General features: G+C 36.1%; 1 protein-coding gene across 1 annotated transcript in view; it reads left to right on the forward strand.

Annotated features, from left to right (window-relative positions):
* The window catches only part of ABI3BP (ABI family member 3 binding protein), a 248,492-nt gene that overhangs the window by 163,085 nt on the left and 59,006 nt on the right, over positions 1-26,401 (forward strand). Inside the window, exons 32-49 of the mRNA XM_063114629.1 lie at positions 682-741; positions 3,409-3,456; positions 4,454-4,537; positions 5,981-6,040; positions 6,823-6,906; positions 8,034-8,093; positions 8,869-8,952; positions 10,315-10,371; positions 11,429-11,488; positions 12,136-12,216; positions 13,726-13,785; positions 15,960-16,034; positions 16,932-16,988; positions 17,684-17,758; positions 18,207-18,254; positions 19,022-19,087; positions 21,360-21,434; positions 24,769-24,843. Of these exons, the coding sequence (XP_062970699.1) occupies positions 682-741; positions 3,409-3,456; positions 4,454-4,537; positions 5,981-6,040; positions 6,823-6,906; positions 8,034-8,093; positions 8,869-8,952; positions 10,315-10,371; positions 11,429-11,488; positions 12,136-12,216; positions 13,726-13,785; positions 15,960-16,034; positions 16,932-16,988; positions 17,684-17,758; positions 18,207-18,254; positions 19,022-19,087; positions 21,360-21,434; positions 24,769-24,843 (1,209 nt within the window). The remainder of the gene's footprint in view (positions 1-681; positions 742-3,408; positions 3,457-4,453; positions 4,538-5,980; positions 6,041-6,822; positions 6,907-8,033; positions 8,094-8,868; positions 8,953-10,314; positions 10,372-11,428; positions 11,489-12,135; positions 12,217-13,725; positions 13,786-15,959; positions 16,035-16,931; positions 16,989-17,683; positions 17,759-18,206; positions 18,255-19,021; positions 19,088-21,359; positions 21,435-24,768; positions 24,844-26,401) is intronic.

The raw sequence follows: 26,401 nt of genomic DNA on the forward strand, positions 1-26,401 counted from the left end.
TGATAGACTGAAACAGAATGAATGTATGTTCGTGCAAATGGTAGATTATTTCTTGGTAACTATAAAAGTCATGTAAGTCATAGTCAGGATCTAAGGCAGGGGTTGGCAAACGTTTTCTAGAAAGGGTCAGATAGTAGATATTTTAGGCTTCATGAGCCATATCGTCTCTACAGCATATTCCCCTTTTTCTTAGCCCATTTTTTAAACTACCACTTAAAAAACAAACAAATAAAAAAACATTCTCAGGGAAAAGCCACTCTGGAGAAAGGGTAATGGAGAAGTTGGTAAATGCCCTGCTGTACCACAGACCCACTGGCTGCCCCTTATCCTGCTTCCTTAAGTTCCCTAGTTGGACACAATTGGTGGTCTCTTTCCACAGGTGAGTTCTCAGCAAGATGGGGATAGTCTACTTTGGTGCTTTAGTTAGGCTCAGATCATCAAAGAATGAGAAAAGCGTCAAAGCCCCTTCACATGGGCCATTACCTGAATACAAAGTGGGTGGCCATTCCTCCCAAGAGATAAATTGTATCTAAGGGCAGATTCCCTCAGCTCAGAAGGTTAATTGTGTTTGTTTTGTGCTCTAGACAATTATTATCCTGGTAGAATTCTTTTCGAAGTGGATGTTCTGAGTTTTCATACATTTTTAATGTTTTCTTGGTTTTTTTTATTATTTTTGGCCAGTTCCTGCTACAGTCTTTGAACCAGTTACTCCTATAAAAGAGGCTCCAGGGACAGCACTGGGTAATGCCACTTTCTGACCTTCAGCAAGGGCTCTTTCTGCTCACTTTCCAGCCCTTTCCACTCTGTGTTGCCATTCAATTGCATTCTCCATTTTATGAGAGTTGAAAATGCATAAAACAAGTTGTCTATTATTTGTCAGAGAGCCATGCCTGAATCTAAGTTGAGGTAATTTCCTATGCTTTAACTAAAAATTATTTCCTGTTACTTTATGGTTTTGACTTAACCAGAGTTCTTTTTAAGTTAAATATTAAATTTTCTTGGGAGTGTCTGATCCTGATCTTTAGCTAACCAGGCTTTAATATGGAAGTTTCTTTATAAATCCTTTGTACATCTACCTTTTTTTTTTATCTGCCTGTTAATTTTGTTCCTTTGTTAACATTTGGGTAATACGTTTTTAGTGAATTGTGTAACAGATAATGTGATCAAGGCTAATAAATTTAAATAATAAGCCCCATCCTTAGTGTGAATCTGATTTTCCTTAGTTTCCACCATAGTCTAGATGATTCTTAACCTTTTCAGTCCAGGCAGAGAACTCGAGGAGAATGTTTTAAAAATACCAATCTTGACTCTCAGAATTAATACCTTCATTTTGTATGTCAATTTTGACCCCGAAATATCTTCAATAACAAAAGAAGATACAATAGTACAGTAGGGGGCAAAACTTTCCCACTAGAAAGATACTTTTTCTGAAACTCAAGAAAATCAACCCAGCTTTGGAAAACCTAAAGATTTGTTTAAGCCTTATAATTTGCAAAACTATAGCTTTAAAATAACTGAAGGCTATCTTTTTTCACCTCCAAAAATGTCTCATTAGACACACACTTATACCACTCCAAGTCCAGATGCACCTGAGACTATGCCAAATGAAGACAGGATCTTTAGTTTGAGGATCCTGGGAGGCTGTCACTCGTGGAAAATGTAAACCCACATACCGCCAGTGAGAGAATCCTGAAGGCTGTTATCTCCTCAGGATGATTGGAAGAGACATATAGTATCTTCCCTCTCACTCTGGGTAGGAGGAGACATGTTTTTACTTATCAGTGTACAGGCTAGTTGAGCACAAAATCTTTTCCTGCATGAAAAGCATAGAGAATGATAAGGCAAGATGTTTTTGCAAATTCAAGGTTTTTCTTCTGTATATAAATGTTAAATGTTAGCTTCATAATAAGATCTTAAAGAAGTTAAAAACATCAATTTGGACTTCAATAGAGCAGTGAAAGAGTTTGGGCCTTGAAGTGATATCAGAATTTGCAAAAGTGGAGTGGGAAAGTGAACAAAGATGAAAAAATTGGGTATGTGTAGAAGCAACCAGAGAAGCAGAGATCCTCCTTTTTCTACGTGTCAAAATTTTTGTTGGTAATTTTGTATTTGTATGATGCCACGGATAGTGAAAGAAGGTATGAATCTCTCATTAATTGAGTCTGGCATTGTTCTCATGAGTATCAGAAATCTCTTCTTTCCACACTGAATAATGTTTTGCCTCTGCTGAGAGAGGACAAATGATTTACTGGATGACACAGACTGAGTGGCCACCCCTTAAGCAGTCCTCCTGAGTGCCTTTGTTTGAACAGAAGTCACAAGCCTTTTCCAAAGCTGAATTCTCAGCAAGATCATTATAGTCATTTTCAGTTATTTGCATAATGGCTGCTTGGATATTTTGGAACTTTTTCTGCAATCACTATATGATAAACCTAGTAGATTTCTCCTTATTCAGTATCTACAAATTAGTCTTCACATGCTTTTAAAGAATGGTTAGAAACATATTTAAGTAAATGCTTAAAAATATCCTAGCTAAAGTTTTCCATACTAGGGTATGACAAAAAAATCCTGGAAAGATTTGTATTATATTTTAATTCTGTTTTCCCACAAACTTCTTGAAGTACCCTCATATTAATTCAGATAATCAAGCAGTCTAATTAGAAGAATTGTTTGCCTATTGTGGTACTGAACAGAGACCAAAGGTGATGACTATCTCATTAGATGAAATACCTGGCTACACTTGGCCAAATTTGGAAAAAATGATTGATTTCCCTTTGAATTAGTGTACTAGGGCTGCCATAATAAAATACTATAGATTGGGTGACTTAAACAACAGAAATCTGTTTCTCACAGCTGTGAAAGCTGGAAGTCTAAGATCAAGGTGCCCAGAGGTTTGGTTTCTTTTGCAGCCTCTCTCCTTGGCTTGCAGATGACCGTCTTCTCACAGTGTGCTCACATGACCTTTTCTCTGTGTCCAAACATCCCTGATGTCTCTTCCTCTTATAAGGCCATCAGTCCTATTGGATTAGGATCCCCCCTTTCCAACTTTGCTTAACCTTTATTGCCTCTTTAAAGTTTCTGTCTCCAACTATAGTCATTTTGGGGTGATGATATGTGTATAGTCACTTTGGTGGTGATGATATGTATATAGTCACTTTGGGGTGACTGTCTCCAAATATAGTCACTTTGGGGTGATTATATTTACTATATACTAAATTCATATTCAACATATGAATTTGGGGTGGCAGGGACACAGTCCAGTCCATAACACTTTCCCTCTAGAAATTAAAAAAAAAAATTATGCTAGAGTCAATGTTGTACTGGCAAGACTCACTGAAATGAATATTGTAGCTCTTCATACATTTTTAAAAATTTTTATTTATTTTATTACTTTGGTTCCTATTGCAGACTTTGAACCTGTTACTCTTAGAACTGAGACCTCTTGGACAACATTAGGTAACAACCCTGTGCTATTTGCCAAGTGTTTTTGCTGATCATCGTATGGTCCACTTAGTCTGCATCCCCTTCACATGGCTTCTCCTCCTCTGTGAGATGGCCACCATCATCTTCTCTCGCCATCAATCACTTCCATCTTCTGAAGAGTGCTGAAGCCTCTTAAAAACAAGTTTCCTATTGTTTTTATGAGCCAGGCATGAGCTTAGTTCAAAACATTTACCTATCATGTGGCACATTTGAAATTGTCATGTTATCTTGTGCTTCATTTAACAGTGTTCTGTGATAAAGTTGAGTTTAAGACAAATTGGAATCTATTTCTTCTCTAGGCTGATCAGCAATAACAGCTACTCTTATGCACCTTTGCCCATCTAAGTTCCTAGATTTTTTTAAAAACTCTGCACCATATGTTTATTTTTTCATTGATTCTTTTTATAATGCTGTGTTTTATTGCTACTGTGACAAGTAAGAAATTACCCAAATATGAAATTTTAAATTATAAGCTTCTCCTTTAGTGTGAGCCTAACTTTCCCTTCCCTTTCTTTTTTTTCTTTTTTTTTTTTTTTTTTGTCTTTTTCATGACCGGTACTCAGCCAGTGAGTGCACCGGCCATTCCCATATAGGATCTGAACCCGCGGTGGGAGCGTCGCTGTGCTCCCAGCGCCGCACTCTCCCAGGTGCTCCACGGGCTCGGCCCTCCCTTCCCTTTCAATTGAACACTCCCTCTCAATCATTTTTCCCTGGTAAGGAAGTAAGTTCTCTGAGTTTCTCAATAAAAGTGTTAATCTTCATGCCTTGAATGAGGGACTCAACTATATACATGAATTTGCCCCCAAGGTACCAGTGATAAAAAGAAGACACAGTGGCATAAAAGGAATGAAAAAGTAAAACTAAAAAGACAATTTCCTGGAACTTTAGAAAATGTGACAAGTTTTGGAAAAATCTCCTCAGTGCACAGAGACATAAGACCTAGAGTAACACAAGGCTTTTCTTTCTTCAGCTCCCAAAACATCACAAAGAACCCGTCGTCCACGTCCCAGACCCAAAACCACAGCGAGCACTCAAGCACCTCAGACCAAACTGGGTAAATGTGTGATTCCATGGTTTAAGGGTGAGCCCTGGCAGCCTGTCGCAGTGGAGACCCAAAGCAATGCCCATGGTGGACAGAAATGGCTCTTATTCTCCAAAGTGTGAGACCGTGAGATATTATCAGTAGCATCTCTGCCCAGCTTTCAAGGAGAATATGGGGATACTTCAAAAAGTTCGTGGAAAGATAGAATTGAAAGATAATACAAATCTTTTAATGAACTTTTTACAGTAACCTCATATGAGTGGGCAAGATCCAACTGGTGCCAACACACCTTATTCTTTTCATGGAAGACTCTTCTTTGAAACTATGTGTTTAGTATATTTCTTACTACCAAATTCCATTCATATCTTAAAAGTGAAACTTCCTTAGCAGAACAAATATATCTAGTTAAAAAAAAAATTGTAAGTCCCATATTCCTGGACCCACATTGGCAAGCATGGATAATATGCAAGCTGTAGGATATTTATTTTACTTCTAAGACAGTAGAGTTGAGGACATGTCTGCATGATACAAACATAAAGTAATGATCTAGCAAAGGAAAAGATCAAGGTGGGCTGGACTTCGACCTTGTACTCTGGGCCCACTACAGGATTTGGATGAATGGGGGGGGGGGGGGATGAACCAAGGCAGAAGGACTGAACATGTGTGGGGATCCACCAGAAAGGCAGTGCAGTCTAGGACGGACTGCTCCCAGATGGTCTCAATACAGCTTTTGGTGATGCTGCATTTGGAAGGCTCCATCAGGCCAGTTAGAAGAGGATTTTGAAGACCTTATTCAGGAGCTTAGATTCAATACAGAAATGTCAACGGTCTTTGATTTCCAGTTTTTATGGGCTGAGGGCAGACAGATGCTCTACTCAGTAGTACAGACTGTCTTTATCCTGCTCTCTTATGTGCCATGATTTGGACAGAGGTCTCAGACTCTTTCCATAGATGAGTTGTTGGCAAGGTCAACATAGTTCATGTCAATGGTTAGTTTTTATATCTGTTTCAAACTTATGAACTGTCTGGTGCATCCATGTTTACTTAAGCATAGTAAGTGCTCAAGTTCAGTTTCCATAGAAATATGGAGTAATCGTGTTTTTAACATAATTTCTTTTCTAAGTATATATTAGGTAAATGCATTAAAACATATTCCAATGCGGAGTTTTCCATATCAGTTAGAATTCATTAGTTGAAAATGTAAGGGAATTTCATGTTGACTTCTTTAAGCTACTCAAGATAGTTCAAAAGCTAAGCCTAAGACTGACCATGACTATAGTTTGGCCAAATCTTCAAAGAACAAGCATATCCTCTTTCTCTCACTTAAGAAATTAATTTTTGTTTCTTTGTTTCTCTAGAAGAATTGATACGCTAGTAAGATTTGTTTGGATGTGAGTGTTCTAACTTCTCATATATTTTAAAGTCTCTTTAATTTACTGTGTTGTTTTTGGTCAGTTCCTGCTACAGTCCTTGAACCTGTCACTCTGAGACCCAAGGCCCCAGGAACAACATTAGGTAATGTTGATACACTGTGTTTTCAACAAGCCTTCTCCAGCATATTGTCAAACCTAGAATGTGATCTTGCTTCATGTGATGAAAGTGTCATAATTTGTGGCCATTCAATTCTTAAATAATGACTCTTAAATTATTTGTTGTTTTCAAGAGAACCAGTTATGCATGAACCTACTTTGGGACATTGATTTGCCCTGTAACCTACTTGAAATTGTGTCGTGTCATTCTGTGTTTTGTTTTGTTCAGTGTTTGTGGTAAAGTTGTGTTTCAAATATATCATGGGTCTCTACCTCTTATCTAGACAGATAAAGCCATTAACAACTCTCATAGGGCCAAGAGGAGCCACTGCACTTCTACCCTTTGTTTCTACTTGCATAGTATTTTATTGTTTTGTTTCTATTTAGGTAATAATATGTTCTTATCTTAACAGATATATAGGAAACATGCCAAAGATTGACAGATTAAATTATAAATCCCTGATTTAGTGGGACTGTCTTTCATTATCCATTCAAATCTAGCAATGGTTCTTAACCTCTTTGTTGCCTAGTCAGGCTGCCCTATGAAACTTTGATTATAATTTCTAATCTTTATTTCTTGAGTTAAAAAGTGATTTTTGTCTTCAAAGAATTTTCTGTCATAAAAGATGTATATGTGACAAAATCTCAAACTAAAAAGGCAAAAGTCTAACTATCTCTAGAAAGTCTAGAGTCATGTTTTCACTTCCCTTATCTCCCAAAACCATAGATAATGTAGATATGTAGTAACCCAAGAATTCCTTCCTACAGCTCCCAAAACATCACAACGGACGCGCCGTCCACGTCCCAGACCAAAAACCACACCAAGTCCTGAAACACCTGAGTCCAAACCAGGTAAACCATGTGTTCCTGGTTTAAAAGTCCCAGCAGCTTAACCCAGCAGGGCCTCAAGAGTGATCCCAGTGGTTTGGATACAACCCACAGTCAGCATGTTCCCACTGTTTAGATGTTAAGAGGAACACAGTTGGGAGAAATCTGTGGGCAGATTTCTTTGTGCTTCCTGTGTGCAGTCTTCTCAGTCACTGTGCATTTTATTAACTTCCATTTATCTCTTGAAAACAGGACTTTTTAAAGAAAAATTGGGTATATTTAGTTCAAATCAATAAACATTTACTTATTAAGTACCTTCAGTAGCCTCCAAAGTGTATTAGCACCTTCAGTGGTATACATAAGATGTAGGAGACATGTTTTAGTTCTCAAATCTGCAAGACAATTGAGAACAGAAGCCTTTCCTTTATAAATAAGCATAAAATGGCATTAGGCAGTATCTACAAATACAAGATTGATTTTTGGGTGTTACCAACAAGATGTGCTAGGTACGTAAATATATGGAGCAGAGAAATGTAGATTAAGGAGTGGAGCCTTGAAATCGCCATAGTACATGGATGAGTAGAAGGGTAGGAAGAATAAAATCAGAAAGAGTAGGCATAAGTAGAGACCAACTGGGGGAGAGAGTCTAACTGGCATTTTGGGATAGAGGATGTCTTACTTCAAGGTAGTAGTCAAATCTTTCTGTATCTCATTGGGTCCATGGACACCCATGGTGGAGATGCCTAGGCACCTGATGGAGCAGTTGAGATGTGATCTGGCAGACATCACCAGGCTCTTCTTTCCACATGAAGGAAAGCTCTTTCTTTGCTTGGTATGGAGGGATATCCTACTCAGTTCATCATGCTGAGGCCTCAGTCACTTTCCAAAGATGAGTTCTTAGCAATACCCACACAATCTTTAGATTGTTAATTAGATAATCAAAGAATAAATAAGGAAATGGGTACCTGACTTAGGTATGGCCGAATTTTAGGAAATCAACTCTCTACTTTTCTAGTTTAACAGTTTTTAAAAGTTGCTATTCTAATTCTAGAAAGTATATTATACTAGTAAGATTAATTTTGAAGAAAATATGTTTTGAGTTTTTATTGATTAAAAACACTCATTTGGCTTATTTTAATACTTTTGGTCAGTTCCTACTGCAGAGCTTGAACCTGTTACACTCAGAACTGAGACTTGGGTGACAACACAAGGTAATAACACATTGTGACCCTCATTAAGTGCTCATCCTTCTCATTCTCAGATCCATTCCATCAGCATCCCAACCACAGGTTCTTTGCTTTTTAAAACTACATCATCTCCTCTATTGTCATTTCATTATATTCTTTATCCTAAAATTATTGAAAACTCTGACTCTTAAAACAAATCACCTCTTGTTTTTAAGAGAGCCATGCATGAATATAACTCAGGTTGTCTGTTGGGCATGTAACCACCTGAAATTGTTTTGTTGTCTTGTGCATTTTTGAACCAATATTTTGTGAAAAGTGACTTAACAAGCAATTTTCTTGATCCTAAGAATTATTATGGTGCCATGGAGATTTTTTGTGGATCTGAAGTTCTGCTATCTGTCTACCTAAGCTCTCTATGTGTTATTTGTTCTTTGATTGGGATTTCAGCTAATTATGTGGTCTTATTTTACTAAAGTGTCAAAGAGCTTACAAGTGTCCACCACCACCACCACCTTGATATTTTAGCAGTAATTCTTAACCTTTTTATTCCATAAAAGTCCTATTAACTACTCCTCACTTTTTGAATTAGCAATTTCATTTTACTCTCCATGAACCTTAAATTGTAAAAGGAGACATATTACTATAATAAGGGTGAAAGTTTCAAATTAAAAAGTTAAAGAGATAAGTTTCTTAAAATATGAGAAAATCTAATGAATTGTTGGAAATCTGGAGTTATGCACCATGACTCCCATAGCTTCTGACTACAGACTCTGTATAACTAAAGGTTTTCTTTCTTCAGCTCCTAAAACACCGCAACGGACCCGTCGTCCACGCCCTAAACCTAAAACCACATCCAGTCCTCGGTCTGCTCAAATCAAACCGGGTAAATGTGGGTTTATGGTTAAAGGAGTGCATCCTAGCAGCTCTTGGGAATCATGACTGATGCCAGTGGTGGGAGTGACAGCCAGTGTGAGCCCTGTGTGGGTGGCAGCACAAAATGGTCGACTGCTGCTCCCACTGTTGAGTTAGCAAAAAAGGAAAACAAGGTTTGGGTAGACCTGCATGGCAGCTGAATTCCTTGTGTTTTCTGCATAAGGATGTTCTCTTTTACTATGTATCTTATCTACTATTTCTTATTTCATTCTATTCTTCTCTAAAGACAAAATGTCTGAAGTAGAACCAAGCATTTTTATTTCAAGAAGCAAACATTAAGTGCCTTCCATCTTCCACAGCCACATCAACAGCTGTGAAGAAATCACAGGAGCAGGAGGCTTGTTTTTACTTCTCAATCTGTAGTGTGTATAGTCAAGGTCAAAGCCTGCCCCAGTATGAAACATTCAAAGATTAAACCAAGGCAGTATGTCTGTATAAACCAAACTTATTTGGGGGGTGTTATAAACATCTATGGCCTTAGAGAAAGAAAAGTTTGTGAAGGATAGGAATAAAAAGTTAGAGAGAAGTTGGGTCTTAAAATCTGAGAAATAAAAGGAGGCAGAAAGAAAGGAGATGTCGAGGCCAACCAGAGGACACAGGCTTCCTGGAACAAGTGGGGTCCTGCTTATGAGTGGTAATGACAGTAGTGCGTTTGGAAGGGTCCAGAAGAGAAGTTGAAGAAAATCCTTTAAAATGTAACTCAGAAACTTAGATCTGACCCCAAGGCACAGTGGTCTTTCCTACTCATCTAGGGTACTACGTTTTTATGATTAAGCAGATTGCTGCTCTACTGGGTATCACACACTGAATGCCCTATCTTAATTTGTTCAGTGACTTTGCCTCAAATGAGGTCTCAGTTCTCAACAACACAAGCGTAGCTCGCTTTGCTTTATTTTTTGCTATGTCTTCTCTCAAACATAAAGGCTATTTATTGTATCCACGGTCATTTAGACATGCTATTTTCTTAAAGCTCCTGCAGAAAAGTCAACAATTGCCGGAACAGTTAGATAAGTATGAATATATTTGATAAAATGTCTAAATCAGTTTCTAGGGCAGTCTTTTACAATAGTTGGAATTAGGTACTCAGACACCTAAGAGAATATCACATTGTCTTACCAGATTATGTAGGCTATGACTGAATACCTCTTAAAAGAATGTTTACGTGGCTATAAGGTGACCAAATCTTCAAATAAAAAGTATCAAATTTTAGAAAATTTCTTAAAATTGCTGTATATGTATTGAAGCAATATCATACTGGTAAGAGTTAATTTGCTGACTTTTTACAAATGTTTCTTTCATTGCTTTTAATTAGTTCCTGCTACAGATCTTGAACCTGGTACTCTTACAACTGAAGCTCCAGGAACTATGGGTAATGCGAATGTGTGTCCTTCAAATAGTGCTTTTCCTGCTCATTGTCAAACCATTGTAATCACAGGTACTGCTGCATCTTAGTACCATTTCATCATCTTCTGTTGTCATTTCATTGCAGTCTTTATCTTGAAATTATGCTAGGTTCTATGTCAAGTTATCAGTTGAACTTAAGAGAATTGTGCATGAACTAATTTCAGGACATCAAACTGCCATGTAACTGCTCAGCATTGTCATGTGAGCATGTGCATTTATTAAAACATCATTGACTATTTCAAGCTGTGTTTCAAACATGAATTTCCTTCTATCCCTTTCTTACACTGCTTATCCCTCATCATTTGTGGAAATACCATGTTCCTTTGCTCGTGTCATTTTTATGGTATCAGGATCTGTGTGACAACTTGGTGGGTATGTTGTTTAAAGGAATGGTGTTTCTAGTAAATTGTCAAACTTTAAAATGTGCCCAAGTCTTGAAAGTTTAAATGATAGGCATCCATGATAGGGTAGACTGCCATTTTCTCCTTCTCTAACAGGGTTTAACAGGGTGTCTTAACTTTTATTGAATCGAGGACCACTTTGAGATTCTGATGAGCACAGTTCATTAGTTATGTGTTGCTCTTTATGCTTTCAAACATATGAACTCTTTATTGTACCCATATTGTATAATTATTTAAATAGTAAACAAAACAATAGACATTTATCTCAACTTCTACAGAAGTGCGAGTTGACTGATAAATACTTTTTTCAGTACAGTTAGAAAAGCATTCTATGCAGATGTGTAGAAAGTTTGTCCAGCAGTCCTCCACATTAGCAGGAGTCAGATATCAAACATCTAGGAGAATGTCTTGTTGACCATGTAGTGATATTTAGCTGAGTGCAAAGCTATCTTGCAAGTCTATCTTAAGAGATTAAGGGGTACCTGGCAATGGTTAGGCCAAATCTGCAAAGAACAAGTGTCTCTTTTTTCTCAGTTCTGAAGATTAAAAATTGACTCGTGAAATTAATCTTCAAGTAAATGTTCAAAATATCTTTGGTTTATTTTATTATTTTTTGGCCAGTTCTTTCTACAGTCCTCGAACCTGTCACTCTCAGAACGGGGGCTCCAGAAACAACATTAGGTAATTCTCTGTTCCTCAACAATTTTTCCTGCTCTTTTTCAAATCCGTTTCATCATAATTACATTGTCATCAGCTTTATAAGACTGTCTTGTCATCATCCTCTGTTGTCCTTCAACTTTATAGTGTTTCTCTGAAGATTAGTAAAGATTCTTAAAAGAAGTTACCTGTTGCTTTTAAAAGCTATGCATGGACCTAGTTTAGAATATCTTTGTACCATGTAATCTTATTTGAATTTGTCATGTACTTTTGTCTAAATAGCATTCATATCTAAAGCTAAATTTCAAACACAGTTGATATTGTTTAAATCTTATCTAGATTGACAAACTAACAATTATATGGTACTGTGCATTCTTTGGTATATTTAAAAGTTTTAGGGTGAACCTAAAAACCCCACCACCCAAAGTTTGGCTACAGTTTTTTGAAGTTAGAGATTTACAAGTCTCTTTACTCTTTGACCTAATTTTATATGTGAGATTTCTCTCTCAAGAATTTTCAGTGATTAAAAAAATTAACAAAATAGAAGAAAATATTTTAATCTTAAAAGATATATGCCTTAAATCTCAATGAAATATAACATATTTTAGAAAATCTAGAGCATTATTTCCAATGTCACCCACACTAGAGTAATCCAAAGTTTCTTTCTTCAGCTCCTAAAACAGAACAAACACATCGTCCACGTCCCAGACCTAAAACCACACCAAGTGCTGAAGTACCTCAGACCAAATCGGGTAAATGTGTGATTCCTGGTTTCAGGGGTGAGCCCTAGCAGCCTGTCCCAGTCAGGACCCAAAGCAATGCCTGTGATGAGAAGTAACAGTCATCATATTCTCTTAGAATCAAGTCACGTGGTATGGTTAGCAGCTGCCTCCCCCACAGAACTGTCCAGGAGAACATGGTTTGGGGAGACTTGTGTGCCTGATCTCCTAAGTGACTTTGTTGGGATGAATTTCATGGTCTCTCTTTAAAGATACGTTTATAGCAAGATTGATATAGTCACTCATGGTTACTTATTGCTATATCTGCATTGAAATATATAATCTATTTGTTTTAGCTGTGATTATATAAACAGGCATTTTTTTCAACTTCCGAGAAATGCAATAAGTTACTTTCATATTCATTGCCTAAACTGATTTCCAAAGCAAACTTTTATACTAGTTATTGTATTAGTCCATTTCTGTTGCTTATAACAAAATACACAAAACTGAGTGATTTAAAAGGAAAACAAAATTTATTGCTTACAGTTTCTGAGACCGGGAAGTCCAAAGTCCATCTGGTGGTGGCGACAGTGACCCAGGGGTCTCACACTGCAAGATGGTGGAAGCAGAGAGAGAGAGAGAGCTTCTCATTTGCTCTCTTTTAAAGCCCTCAGGGTCTCAAGGTCTCTCAAGGTCTTGAGAGAATTATATTAAGTGAAACAAGTCAGGCACAGAAAGAGAAATACCACATGTTCTCACTTATTGGTGGGAGCTAAAAATTAATATATAAATTCACACACACACACACACACAAAACGGGGGGGGGGAGAAGATATAACAACCACAACTACTTGAAGTTGATACGACAAGCAAACAGAAAGGACATTGTTGTGGGGGGAGAGGGGGAGGGAGAAGGGAGGGAGGTTTTGGTGATGGGGAGCAATAATCAGCCACAATGTATAGTGACAAAATAAAACTTAATAAAAATAAATAAATAAATAAATAAATAAATAAAAAAGAAAGCACAACTCAGCAGAAAAAAATTAATTAATTAATTAAATAAAGCCCTCAGAACCACGCCCCTGACCACCACTTTTAATCCATTCACTACCGCATGGTCCTACAATTCAATCACCTCTTCAAGGCTCCACCTTTCAATTACCATAATAGGATTTCCCACCCTCTTAACAGTCACAGTAGGGGGCCAAGTTTCTAGTACATAAAGCTTGGGGGACACAATTCAAGCTTCAATGAGTTTGGGGGGGACATAATTCAATCTACTTCAGTTAGAATCAGAAAACCAAACATCTAGAAAAACCTCATGTGAACAATACTAAGATGCTAGCAGAGTTCAAAGATTGTGGCTACCTTCTGCAATGAATTGTTCTGGCTAGCATGACTAAATCTTCAAAAGGCAACTCTTTATTCTCTATAAATTCTAAAGTTTTTAAAAAGTGTTTGAAACTCATGTTTTGAAAGAAAAGTTAAGGTTTTTCATGTGTGTTTAAACTTTCTTGTGTTCATGTTGTTGCTTTCGGTTAGTTCCTGTTCCAGGCTTTGAACCTGTTGTACATAGTACTGAGGCTCCAGGAACAACATTAGGTAATGGTTTTTATGACCCTTCAAATGCTTTTTTCTTTTTTTCTTTCTTTTTTTTTTTTTTTTGCTGGTTAAAAACCCACTCCATCACTGTCATGGCTAGAGTTGCTCCTGCTTCCTAAGACTGCCATTGTCATTCCATTTCATACTTTGTCTTATATGTAGTCGGCAGTTGTAATTCAAGTGTTACTTGTTTTTAACAGATGTCCCTGGATCCAGTGATGGACATCCATCTGCTATGAAAAACCTAAAATTGCCCCATATGATGCACTGTTAAATCTGGGTTCCAAATTGCTCCTTTTCTACTTGGTATTTAGACCTATGAAGCTACAACAATTAAGTATCAAGAATTACCTCTGAGTGATTACTTTCTATAAGATCTGTGTTTCTTCTTATTACTCTCTTCCTGTTTTAAGGAATGAGGTATTCCTATTATATTACCAAAAAAAGAGACAAAAAAGTTCCTGAAAGTTCCAGACTCCTCTGTCATGGATGAGCTTGACTACTTTTCTCTCCACAGTTTAGCAATCGCTCTTACTCTTACCACATAGGGATCCTTCTGAGTATCTATGCATTTAATATTTATTCCTTTAATTAACAAATAAACTTTGTATGTGATTTTGGTCTCTAAAGGAAACCTCAGTGATAATAAGGAACAAATTAGATTAGTAAAGCAATTTTTTTTTTTAATTTAGGAAATAAACTCAAGAAAATCTAACATGTTCTAGAAAACATACAATGCTGTTGATAGTTTCTAGGCCTGGAAACACTACAGCAACCCAAGATCATCTTCTTTTAGTTACAAAAACATGAAGTGGGGAGAGCCCCGTCTACCCACCAGACCTTAAACTTCCTGAAGCTTCCCAGTTGAAATCAGGAAGATGTATGTTTTCTGATTCAAGTCCTTCCAGCCCATTGCAGTTGGGTCCCAAGAATGACAATGAGGTGGCTTGAACCTTCTCCCTCTATGCCCTCTAAGAGAAAAGGCAGTAATAGTGGTCAACAGCTCAGTGTCAGGGTTTAGCATTAGGTTCATAGTCAAGGGAGATCTATGTGGTCGGTCAATTTACCGTGTGCCTTACAGAGGCATTGTCTCAGACAAAGGATGAATCTTATTCAGATCTCTTCTTCCATTTCATTCATCTCTTTTTAAATGGTGTGGCTTCTTTCACTTAAGTACATAATCCTTTCCTTGCTCTGTTCAGATGAGTGTAGGGGCGTGAGGGGCAGAGGTGGAGGTCAAAAGTAAGAGCATATTTTACCTCTTAAACAGAGTACAATGTGTAATTGTCAAGAAAACCTGTTCCCAAAGTTTTCTTATTTATAGTTTTCTAAATATAGGGCAATTTGCTTACGTGAGAGCAGCTTGTTTAATTGAGTGATGAAAACTTAAAATATTTAAAGGATTCAAATCAGTGCAGGCTGACAGAGCCTAGTTGGGTTTTGAAATAACAATAGGATTAGTGGGTGGAAGGGTGGAAACAGCAAAAATGAAACACAGACTCGATATCTTTTGAGGGGCGGTCAAACTGGAAAACAGAACAAAACACTCCTAGGTGATGCTCAACATTTTGTTATGTTACTGTCTTGAAATCAGCTGTAGAAAGCTCTTAGAAAGCCCTCATGGGACTCAAGATTCAGATACAACAATCCATGAGAACCTAACGTTTCCAAATAGGCGCTTGCTTTACAGAAGGATGTTTTAAATCAGGATCAGCAAATTTTTTCTGTGAAGCTTTGATAGTAAATATTTAGACTTTGCAGGTCATTCAGTCTCTGTCAGAACTACTCAATTCTTTTGTTGTAGCTTGTAGGCAACCAAAGTCCATATGTAAATATCCCCAAATCATGTTAGGTCATGATGTGGCTGTGTACCAATACAACTTTATTTGAATTTCATATCATTTTCACGTGTCATGAAATATTACTCTTTTCATTTTTTCTCATCACTTAAAAAATATAAAACCATTCTTAGCTCACAGGACAGGCTGACGGCTGAATGTGGGAGGGCCGTAGTTTGCTGACCTCTACTGTCACTAGTGCACACTCGGCATGGCTTTCCATAACCTTGTGATTTGGGGGGGGTCTGTGTATTCCAGTTCATTGCTACCTCTGTCTAAAACCTATGAATTAAATTATTCATAATTACTTCTACAATTCAGACCCTCTTCTTTCAGCTCCCACTGAACTGCAAATTCTTATTTTGAAACCAGTAACAACGCCAAGCCTAGAAATGACACAAAGTCAACCTGGTAAATAGATTGCTTTATTATCTGTCTGGGTATACTCTGAGCTTCAGGGGATACATCGTAACCTTCTAAATGTTGTATTTCCAAATATAAAAATTACAGAAGGAATATGCAGTTAGTAAGTCTCTCTAAATATTTCACAATGCACTTTCCATGATTGCATATTGGTGTTAAATTAGTAATACGTTATGTTAATATTAATTGTGTTATTTGACTGTACAAAAATATTTATCTTCAAACTCAAATGATGAGTTTGTTCTGCATCATTTTAGAGAATAATCACGTATCTAATTAAGTGGTCAACAAAACCACTTAGAAAAATATACTTTATTCTTTATCCTTATTTTTCATCAACAGTTACAAATTTGCACACTGCTATCTGACAAGAATACTTGTTCAATTGTGACTATCAAGGAAGGAGAAAGTTCTCACTTCAGTAAAGATAACAAAACTTCCCCTTAAACTATAGGAGCCCTTCAAAACAATACCCGCCCTTCAAAATTGGAAATGAAAATTTTAAGTCAATATTAGCAATGCTGTTGCTACTCCCTGACATTTATTTTGAAACATTGGATCTTATTTTTTTCCTAGTATAGGACTGTAATTTCTTTTCATCTCTTTCATGTATCTTTTAATTAGATAAGTGGTATTTGGGTACACATGTTGAAGGTATAAGGTATGGTTGTTGATGGTAACCTACAACAATTATAACTGTGAATTCAATTCAGTTATTAGGGCTTCCATTAGTGTTAATAATGTTGTTGTTGTTATTGTAACAGTTAACACTGAGCACTTACTAGGTACAAGGTACTTTTCTAAATACTTAGTTTTTTATTAATTCATTAAATTCTCACAACAACCTATCCTTGATCAATTGCACCGTTTTGTGTTTTTTGCTAGTTTCTGATGTTCTGGAATCAGTTACACTTAGCACTGAGTCATCAAAGGAGACCATAGGTAAAAATGTTCCCCAATGGGAAGTCAGGCTTGTGTGCTTTTCTATCTCACGGCAAAAGTCATCTTTCAGTGTCCTCACGCTTTGTCACATTTCATAGCCACCTGCTACTTCTCACGTCTTGTCTGTGCTCATCCAGTGGGTCTTAAGGGTTATTATATACAGCATGTTGTGCCAGTGTCTGTTGTATTACTATGAAAGTTTCACAATTCTCTTATTTAGTTTCCTCTTACTCTGAATGAAAAATTTCATTTTTTAATTATTTTTTCACTATGAATATGTACATATATGCACATTCTATTTTTCATTTTCGTATTATTTTTAGGATTCATCCCTCTGCTTTCTTTCTAAGGATTCACTCAATACCTTTTTTTTTTTTTTTTACTAGAATCCTTATACAAAAATATGTAAGGAAGCAAACTTTATCTGCTTTGCTTCAGGTAGAAATTGCCTTAGACTCTGCTAGCTGTTGGGGGGAGAGGAGGGGTTCCCATACGGCACACTGCCTTCATTTCCTGCCTTCACTTCTGCTCTCCGAACTTGTAGCCATCTTCATAATCTACCTAAATGTTAATTATTCTCAAGAATGTATCTGCTTAAGATAGCTAATGTCTGTTTTCAAGCTAAACACAGGGTTTCGTTATGGTGCACTTTGGGCTGCCCATCACTAACCAGCCATTCCCTGTTTCTTCTCTAGCACCAGCTGAAACAGATTATGTATATCCCACTGCCAAAGCACCACTCAGGCCAGAGGAGCCAAAGACTGATGGTGGTAAAAGTTCTCATGCTTTGATTCATTTATTCAATGTATCTTTAGTTAGCATCTATTGTGTCCATGGAAGTTGAAGCTGTGGTACTGGATCTACAATTGAACAGATTTGAAGAGCTATAGCTTCCCATGTTCTTGGATCCTTTGCAGTAATAATTGACTCTGTATACAGAAATGAATTGCTGTTTCTTTGATGGTATCTTAAGTTTGAGGCATAATAACATTTGAAAGCTAGTTAATAATAGCTAAAACATAAATATTAGTTGGAAGATTAGTATTATAGAATAAAATTTTCCTCTGATTTTTTCCTTTCTTGTTTAAGCCCATTGTCCTATCTTTAAAAATATGATGCAAATTTTTAAGAGAATGAGGTGTGTTCATATTCAAGAAAGAAATACTTGACTATAGCTTGACATCTTACAGTTTTTAAAATGGTTCTCCTTTGATACAGCTGTGGAATCTGTTACATATGTGCCTGAACCACCTGAGACCACGCTAGGTAATAGTGCAACTTCAGCAGCTCAACTGTGTGTGCTTGCTGTTTTCACTGCCACCGTCACCTGAGAGCCGCAGGGTCTCTCTCACTGTAATTCATGTCACATCATCATTCTTTGTCACGGAAGTTAATTTTCTTTCTAAGTGCTCCTATTTGTAGCCATTGTCCAAAAATGTCTCTTCTCCTATTTAGTTTTGTGCCAAGACCTTAGTCTTATTCTCTACTTAAGTCAGCAAAATGTTGACTCTAACACATCTTTTTTTCTAACATTGAACATTCTGCCAGCTTGGCATTGTGCTGAATGTTTCAGATAATGCTTTCTTTGTGTGGTGATCCATTTACACTTTCTGACCTACATCATACTTTTCATTAGCACTCATCCCATCACATTCATTTGTGTTTGGTTTTTGTTGTTTTTTTTTTTTTTTCTCCATTATTTAAATGAAATTCAATGCTTCTTAACTGGCTCATCATGTAACATTTTTTAAAATTACTTTTTTCCTTCGTGATTCCTATTGAATATATCTTTCTAGCATTGTTAAGGAGGTAGGTTCCTAGTGTGGAGTGAAGATTTCATAAATATTTTGTAACCTGGCATCTCTAAGCATTTTAAAAACTAAGCACATTATGAAGTAGGAATGCTGTTTTGCTGCAGACTTAGAATTTTCTTTATTTTTTTAAGTCTATTCGTTACCATCCTATTTGTCATCTGTACTCAAGGTGTGTCAAGCACTATAGTAACCCTGCATACTTTCCTTCAATTACCATAGAAACGTCACCTCTGCCTTCTCAAACTATAATCCTACCCAGCCCAGATGAGCCTCAGACTGAACCCGGTAAATACATTATTTTGTATTTCATTTAAGAGGTGAGTGTTTGCAGAATGACAATATGGTCACGTCTAGACATCAGAAGACCTGACTTCATCACTCTGCTCACAGTCTTTGCTAGGTGATCTTACCTGTCAGATGTCCCACTTTCCATCCATCATTAATAACAACTCAAATGGCAGGGTTATGAATATTCTTTAGGGTGTGGCTGAAAAAAAAACCTTTCAGCTACTCCGCAAGTGTTTAATTCAGGAAGTAGAAATGTTTCTGGGGAAGAATGTTTATATACATTAAAATATATGTCTACTGTAATTTTAATTACTTTATTACCTCAACTAGTTTTATAAGTTTTGTGGTCATGTAAAAAGTATTTTAAGATATCTAATTTGTGTTTGTGATTAAAAGAAACCTCCAGAGACAGGTTGCACTGTACAATCCGCATGAACAGATACAACTGGCTAGTCGTCTTGTCAGTATTCAGGCGCCTTACTTCTTTCCATTCCTTCCTACAGTGGTTTGGCCATTTCACTGTATACAAAAGGAGAAACTGAAATCAAACCAATCACTTTGGCTAATCATAAAGCTTTACTTGATGGTGGAGTAGGAAATGAATAAAGACAAATTATCAGCATGGGTAACTAAATGTGCCTCTTCTTACAAGAAAAAATTCTCTCAATACCTATAGGTTTTCATGGGACGGAAATTTATCATAAATAAGCCCAAACTTATGTTTTGATTGCCATTAAACTATTTTACACAGCCCTATTTCCAAGGGAGATATGGATACTAATTTTATTCATTGTCCTCTGAAATATTCTATTAAATATTGCCTATAACCTCTACAGTTTAATTTTTTACCAAAATCTTAGATTGACTACATTAATGGAATCTGTATGTTACATCTAATTTTTCCAAAGTTTTGTTTTTAATAGTCATAATAAACATTACTGAAATGTCTAATTGTAAATACTATTATTAATGATTCTTACCTCATTCTATATAATTTTTCTTTCTTTCTTTTTTGACAGCTGGCAGGTATGGGGGTCTGAACCCTTAACCTTGATGCTCATTCTGTATCAATTTTCATGGAATTGCTTCCTGACATCACTTTACCTTCAGATGGTCTTTTTATACCTTAGAGGAAGCAAATAGTATTTAAGTTGGAATCTCAGCAAGTGGAAAATCAGAAAAATCACAAGACTATAAGAAACTCGAGAGTCATAGAATTTTATGATTAAAAGGTTTTTTAAAATCATGTAACTTTTGATGAAGAAGCTGAGACTGTAGACCAATGATTACCAAAGGGAGCTCTAAACCCCCTGCCTTCAGGCTCCTAAATTGGTGTATTCTCCAGCATATCTTGGTGTTCATATCGCTACAGGCAGGAAGAGTCCACTGAAACCATTGTATACCTTAAATATTTTGATTTAATATCAGGAAGAAGCCTCTGCAAACTCCTTCAGAAACTTCTAGTGTCTAATAACTATTATTTTCAGCAAGCATTTCTTAAGGTGTCTGAAACAGTATCACATTGATCCATTTTGTTTCTTTTTATATTTCTTTATCCCAAATACACTTTAGTTCAAACAAGTAAGTTGTTTCCACAAGCTGCAACCTTGCATCTGATGATTCCTTTCCTTCAGCAGGATATACTTTCAATTTTCTTGGTGAAAAAACAATTGTTTTTTACACTGAATGTCCTAGAACTACTTTAGGAATTATCCAGCATAAGGAATAATTCTCCAGTGAAAAGTGTCCTAGGTGTTCAATTTCTCTTCCCCAATATAACCTGTAAAAATTGTGTTTTGTTTAGTAAGATAAGCTTTTTCCATTAGCACTTTCTATTAAAATGCATTCTAAGTTTGGAATATAACATGGTAACTTTGTTTTTATTTAGAAAAAAGTGTATGTGTTTACATTTAGAATAGCACACCTGGATAATCTGATAAAATGATGTGAACTTGTGATAAGAATGAATTCCTGTTACTATGAAATGTATTTTTAATCCATTTAAAAGGTATTTGACATAGATATTTCTGAAAGTCCAACAGTTTCATTTTGCCAGCTGAATAGCTTGATGTCTTTTAATGTGCCTTTTTGTTTCTGAAGATAAAAAAATCATCTTGCTATACCTTTCAGATCTTTAGGAGCTTTAATTGCAGTATTTGCCATGTATTAGGTCTTCGGTCACTCAGCAAACATCTTTGAGCTCCTAGAGGCTCAGGTTCTGTGGTTCTTGAAGAGCTCAAGAACTCCAAACCTATATCCTTTCTTTTAGCTCCCAAGCAGACACCGCATGCGCCTCCCAAGCCAAAGACATCACCACGCCCAAGAATCCCACAAACACAACCAGGTAAATTACATGTTTTATATTTTAGATTGAAAAGTTTGAGGCTACTGGGGTTAGTTATTCTGTTGAATTATAGCAAGTTGTGTTTTTAACCCTTGTAAAACAAGTTTTCCTGTGTAACCTAATAAATATTTATTTTTAGACTTGATCGAAAAGTGCATCATTGGACTAGCTTATTCCACATAGCTTCCCTAACGTGATGTTATTTAAGATGGGATAGGCAAGAATGGCATTTCTTAGAAAAAGTAGCCCGTCTACTCCCTTCTCCTCTCCCAGTTTAACATTATATTCCTATCTATTCCACTATCCCTGAATGTGCTTCTCTGTGCCAGTCACCTAATTTAAAATTGTCATTAATACGTGGCCTGTTTACACAAAATATCTGAGGTACACCTACCCAGTGTACAAGGAGAGGAACCTTCACTGCCGCTGATAGTCTGGGGAAAGGAAACTATTTAGCACCATCAAAATTACGCTTGACCCAGGTAGTAATTCTGGACTCTCACCACAAATACTTGAATCATATATCAGAATCTCTCCTGGGGGGAAAAAACCCTGTGGTTTTAGATATGGTCTCCAACATATGATTCTGAGAGAAATTTTATATATTTTTTTTCTTTAAAGGAAACTTCCTTAAAAGACTATTTTATGTTCCACATCTAAGGATTTTAAATCTGCCTTAGTGCATTTTTTAATCTGTTGTAATTAATTACTAAAACGTTGCTATGAAAATAATATATTCTGACACATAAATATATGAAGGTCCCTAGGCAACATTCCTAGAAAGAATAAGAAATTTTAAATCATAACAATAAATACATTTGAAACATTAATAAAAAATAACTAATGATTAGTAAATAACTAATAATAGAATAGGGATAAAATATGTATCAAAATTTTAATAGAATAAGGATAAAATGTTGAAATTTAAAAAAACAAACAGTTGTTAAATAAATACATCAAGATATTAAATTTGTTGACAGGAATCTAAAATTTACCTTTAAAAATCAGCAGATGAAAGTACATGTGAAGAATCTCTCAACTTTTTATTTGAATATAAAGCATAGAACAAGAATATAAGAGAAAAGAGAAATGGAAAGAAATAAAAAATTATAAAAACTTGATGAATGCTATAAAATAAGAGAAAAGATGAAAAGTAAGAAATACCAGGAGTTAAGACATTTAGGCAATAAATCCCTGGTTAATAAAACTTTTTTAAAGTAAGGAAATATGAAGTAATAGCAAAATTTTATTTATAATTTTATCTTTTTGAGCTGTACTTTGTACTTATAAAAGTGCAATATAGCAAATCAGGAGCCTACTCAAATTTCTCATTATCGTACTCTATTCTAAGTTTCAAATGTGTTTAATTTTGATTTAGACCTTTGGTCACTCTTTCTTGACAAGATGTGCAACTTCAGAATGGATAGATTCGTGTGCTGAATGCATTCCACTCTCAGGCTTTCAAAACCCCGGAGTGGCTGCCAAGCTGTGACTAGAGAGCCTCCTGATATTGTCCCCACTGTGGCAATTTCTAGTCCATCAGCATCGCTTGGGGAGAGTAGCTGCAACCCTAAACTTCTGGCTTTGTCAATGCCACCTCATCTAAGGAAACAATTTGGAAAACTAATCATGAAAAACGAAATGCTTTTTATTCCTCTTAAAAGTGGGTGGAATTAGGAAGTCCCCCTCCCATAATGAGAGGAGGTCCAAGCAATATCCTAGATTTTTATAGTCTTTCAAGGATATGTGTGTATCACAAAATAGTTTAAAGACAGATATTCAAATCCTAGGACTTTCTCCCTTACCCTTGGCTAGCTCTTGTAGATTTCAAAAGGCCGTTTGGGTGGGAGAATGTTCTGCTTATATGTACAATACCAATGCAAATCATTATCGTTGGGCTACAATAAGAGCATCATCTAACAATAGTGTGTACAACCTAACATGCAACACAATTTTGTTCAGCTGCTACTTTTTTCAGAATAAAATTCTATAGTTGAACATGTCACCTTTCTTGTTATTTTCACTTAAAGTATGTTTATAAATTAGCAAAATTTAAATCTATGTTTGGCATTTGAGGGCAAAGTGGGATCCAAAATTTGGAACAAATCATCAAGAATATTTTATAGGTCAATAAAGATTTAATATTTAGATCTCTGTGTTTGTAGGTAATAGTCAACAATCCCATTGTTAACTTTATACCTAGGGATTTATAACCATCAAAATTGTGGGTACTCCTAATTTTTGTAGAGGCAAACAATGTGAAAATCAAAATGTGCTCAGATTCTTCAATGCCAAATCTGTAAGGATCCTTGAGAAGCGGAAAACACTTCATAGTAGGAAAAATTTTGCATCGTTTTGATATTTCACATTTGATTTTTACAAATCTGTCCCTTTGAATCAGGACAGGTTTATTATTTCCACCTAAAAAATGAGAAGCAAATTAAACTCTGACCTGCAGAACTGAGATATAGAGGGCCCACGTGTGTGGATCTAGTGGTGATGTCCGGCCCTCAGCATTTGGTTCAAGTCTTGACTCTGGTACTTAATAACTGTGTAACCTCAGGCAGAAAATATCACCAACCTGAGCCTCTGTTTCAAAGCTATACTTTGAAGTATAGCTGATAACTCCTTCCTCTCAGCATTATGGGGAGAATCAAAGGGGATAATCCTTATGAAGGCATTTTTTAAATTGTAAAATACATTATAAATAAGTTAGACATTTTTCCCTGGTGTCTATTACATTAGAACCTTATTACCCCAAAGGAGAATGTGTGAAAAGACAATTTTAGTTTGTGACCCACTTCACATGAAGGTTTACTGGTGGCTTGAGAAACACAGGGGGAGTAGAGTGTGGCCCCCCCATTCCATCGCATCACTCATTTACCTTTTTGCTCTTGCCAGAGATCACCTGCAGCTTATCCCCCATGCTTCCTAGGACTCCAGTCTGACTTCACCATCTTTACCTACTTTATCTTTAAGGAAAGACGTGACAGTGGGTTTAAGAAGTCAAGCAAACATATCCGGAAAAGAAGAGCACTCTTGCATTAATTTAATTGCTGTCTCCTCTGAAATGAAGATTTCAAAAGAAGTTTTCATCCAACCCCGATGCTTTGTCAAATTTCGCAGTTTCTTAGACTTCATTTTTCTATAAGTATCTGGAATTCTAACTGATATATTACTAGAGCTTAAGGTTTAGTTTTCTGTCTGACTTCCATATTAGTAATCCTCTATTTTATCAGTGTTTCAGGCTTACACCTTGTCATCGCCTTATGTGTTAAACATGACTGGGAGACACTGAAACCAAATGACTCATGATCTGAGTTCTGTTTTTCAGTTCCCAAGGGGTCCCAGCATGTTACTTCAAAATCAAAAACATCACCAAGTCCAGAAGCGTTGTACACTACACCTGGTAAATGTTTTATTTCATGTTTAAGCCAAATGTGTTCTACTATAACACTCTGCTGCAATGAAACATGAGAACTGATAGATATGAGGTCAATATTTCACTTATGTTCAAATACCATGTTGTATAATATGTGGTATGATTATTTCAGACATTCATAAGAATTGTATTGCTCATGTAGTAAAGCCATTATTACAGTCAAAACGCATAGAATTATGCCAAGGGTAGAATGTCTTTCCTAGGACTAAAGTTCTCTTATTTCTCTGACTTACAAAAAACTAACCTGCTGATTTTAACTATGCTATGCTCAAATGCTTCACCAGACAAGATATAAAGAATTTGTTTTTTTCCCACAAAAAATGATAACACGGTGTTTCACAAATACAAGGCAATCATGTTTAACTGTTTAGTTTCATAAATTTTACTATATCCAACATTGAGTTATTTTCCTGTCAAATTCTATTTTACAAGTTTATGAAACACTAGCTTGAGTTAAGATATTTGTTTCATCAAAAAAAATGATTTCTTTAGTCAAAAATATTTTTTGCCTATCATCTGAGAAAGTCTATTTTTCACTTTTTGGGAGAGTAATCTAATATTTGTGGGAGCATTCATGGTGGTGACTGCAAGGACCCAGACATTTTGTAAGACTTACCACAACTGCTATTTACATAGAGTCCTCAAATGACCTTAGAATGACACTGTTAGCTGAACAATTCTCTCATAAACCAAGCCAAGCTCATTTTTGACTAGAGAATCTGGGAAATAATACAAGTTTTTTTTCTCTTCCCTTTTAAAGGTACAATTATTATAAATTCCTAGACGCTTCTAAAAGCGTATAGAACATTCCCAGAACTAAAGGATTTCTAAACTATAGTTTGAAATGATTGCATTTTGGAAGCCTGAATTCACTTGCTGTACTGTTTTCCAGATTGTGTAAGTGGAAAGTATACTGCTGCTGTGATATACTAGTCAGGTGGTTTTGGTGGTGGTGGGCTAAAGAGAGAAGCTCCTTTTCCCTGAAATCTAGAATTTAAATTTGTGCCACTAAACACAACAGTTAATATTATAAAACATAAAGTAAGAAAAAAGCTGATCTTGCCACTCGTAAAAGATCAAATTATTTTTAATTGTGGGGAAAAAATATAACAGAAATTGAGTTGTTACAGATAACAATAGTAGATTTGAGTGATTTTCTTTTAATTTTCCATCTCATTATATGTAGTATCAATATATCTAATAGTTAAGCTTTTTTTCTTCTTTTTTAACATTTACTGTTTGCCTTAATTCCACCAATACCTTGTTTTTCACTGAAACTCTAACCCCTAAGCTTGAACACTAGCACAACAGTACAAACACTTCCCCAGGGCCTCCTTTGGTCTTAACCTACCAACTCTCCAGCTCAGTTCAGACTGGGAATTCTGTCTCTAAGCCTGGTTTTGGCCTTGCCATTGTGACCATCAGGGTTCCTCCGTTGCTTCAGGAGGGTAATGCCTACAGGAACAGTCGTAAGACAACTGTTATTTTCTCAGTAGTGTCTAGATACTGGATTCTGTTGCGTTCA

This window comes from Cynocephalus volans, chromosome 1 (assembly GCF_027409185.1).
Source record: "Cynocephalus volans isolate mCynVol1 chromosome 1, mCynVol1.pri, whole genome shotgun sequence".
NCBI lineage: Eukaryota > Metazoa > Chordata > Mammalia > Dermoptera > Cynocephalidae > Cynocephalus > Cynocephalus volans.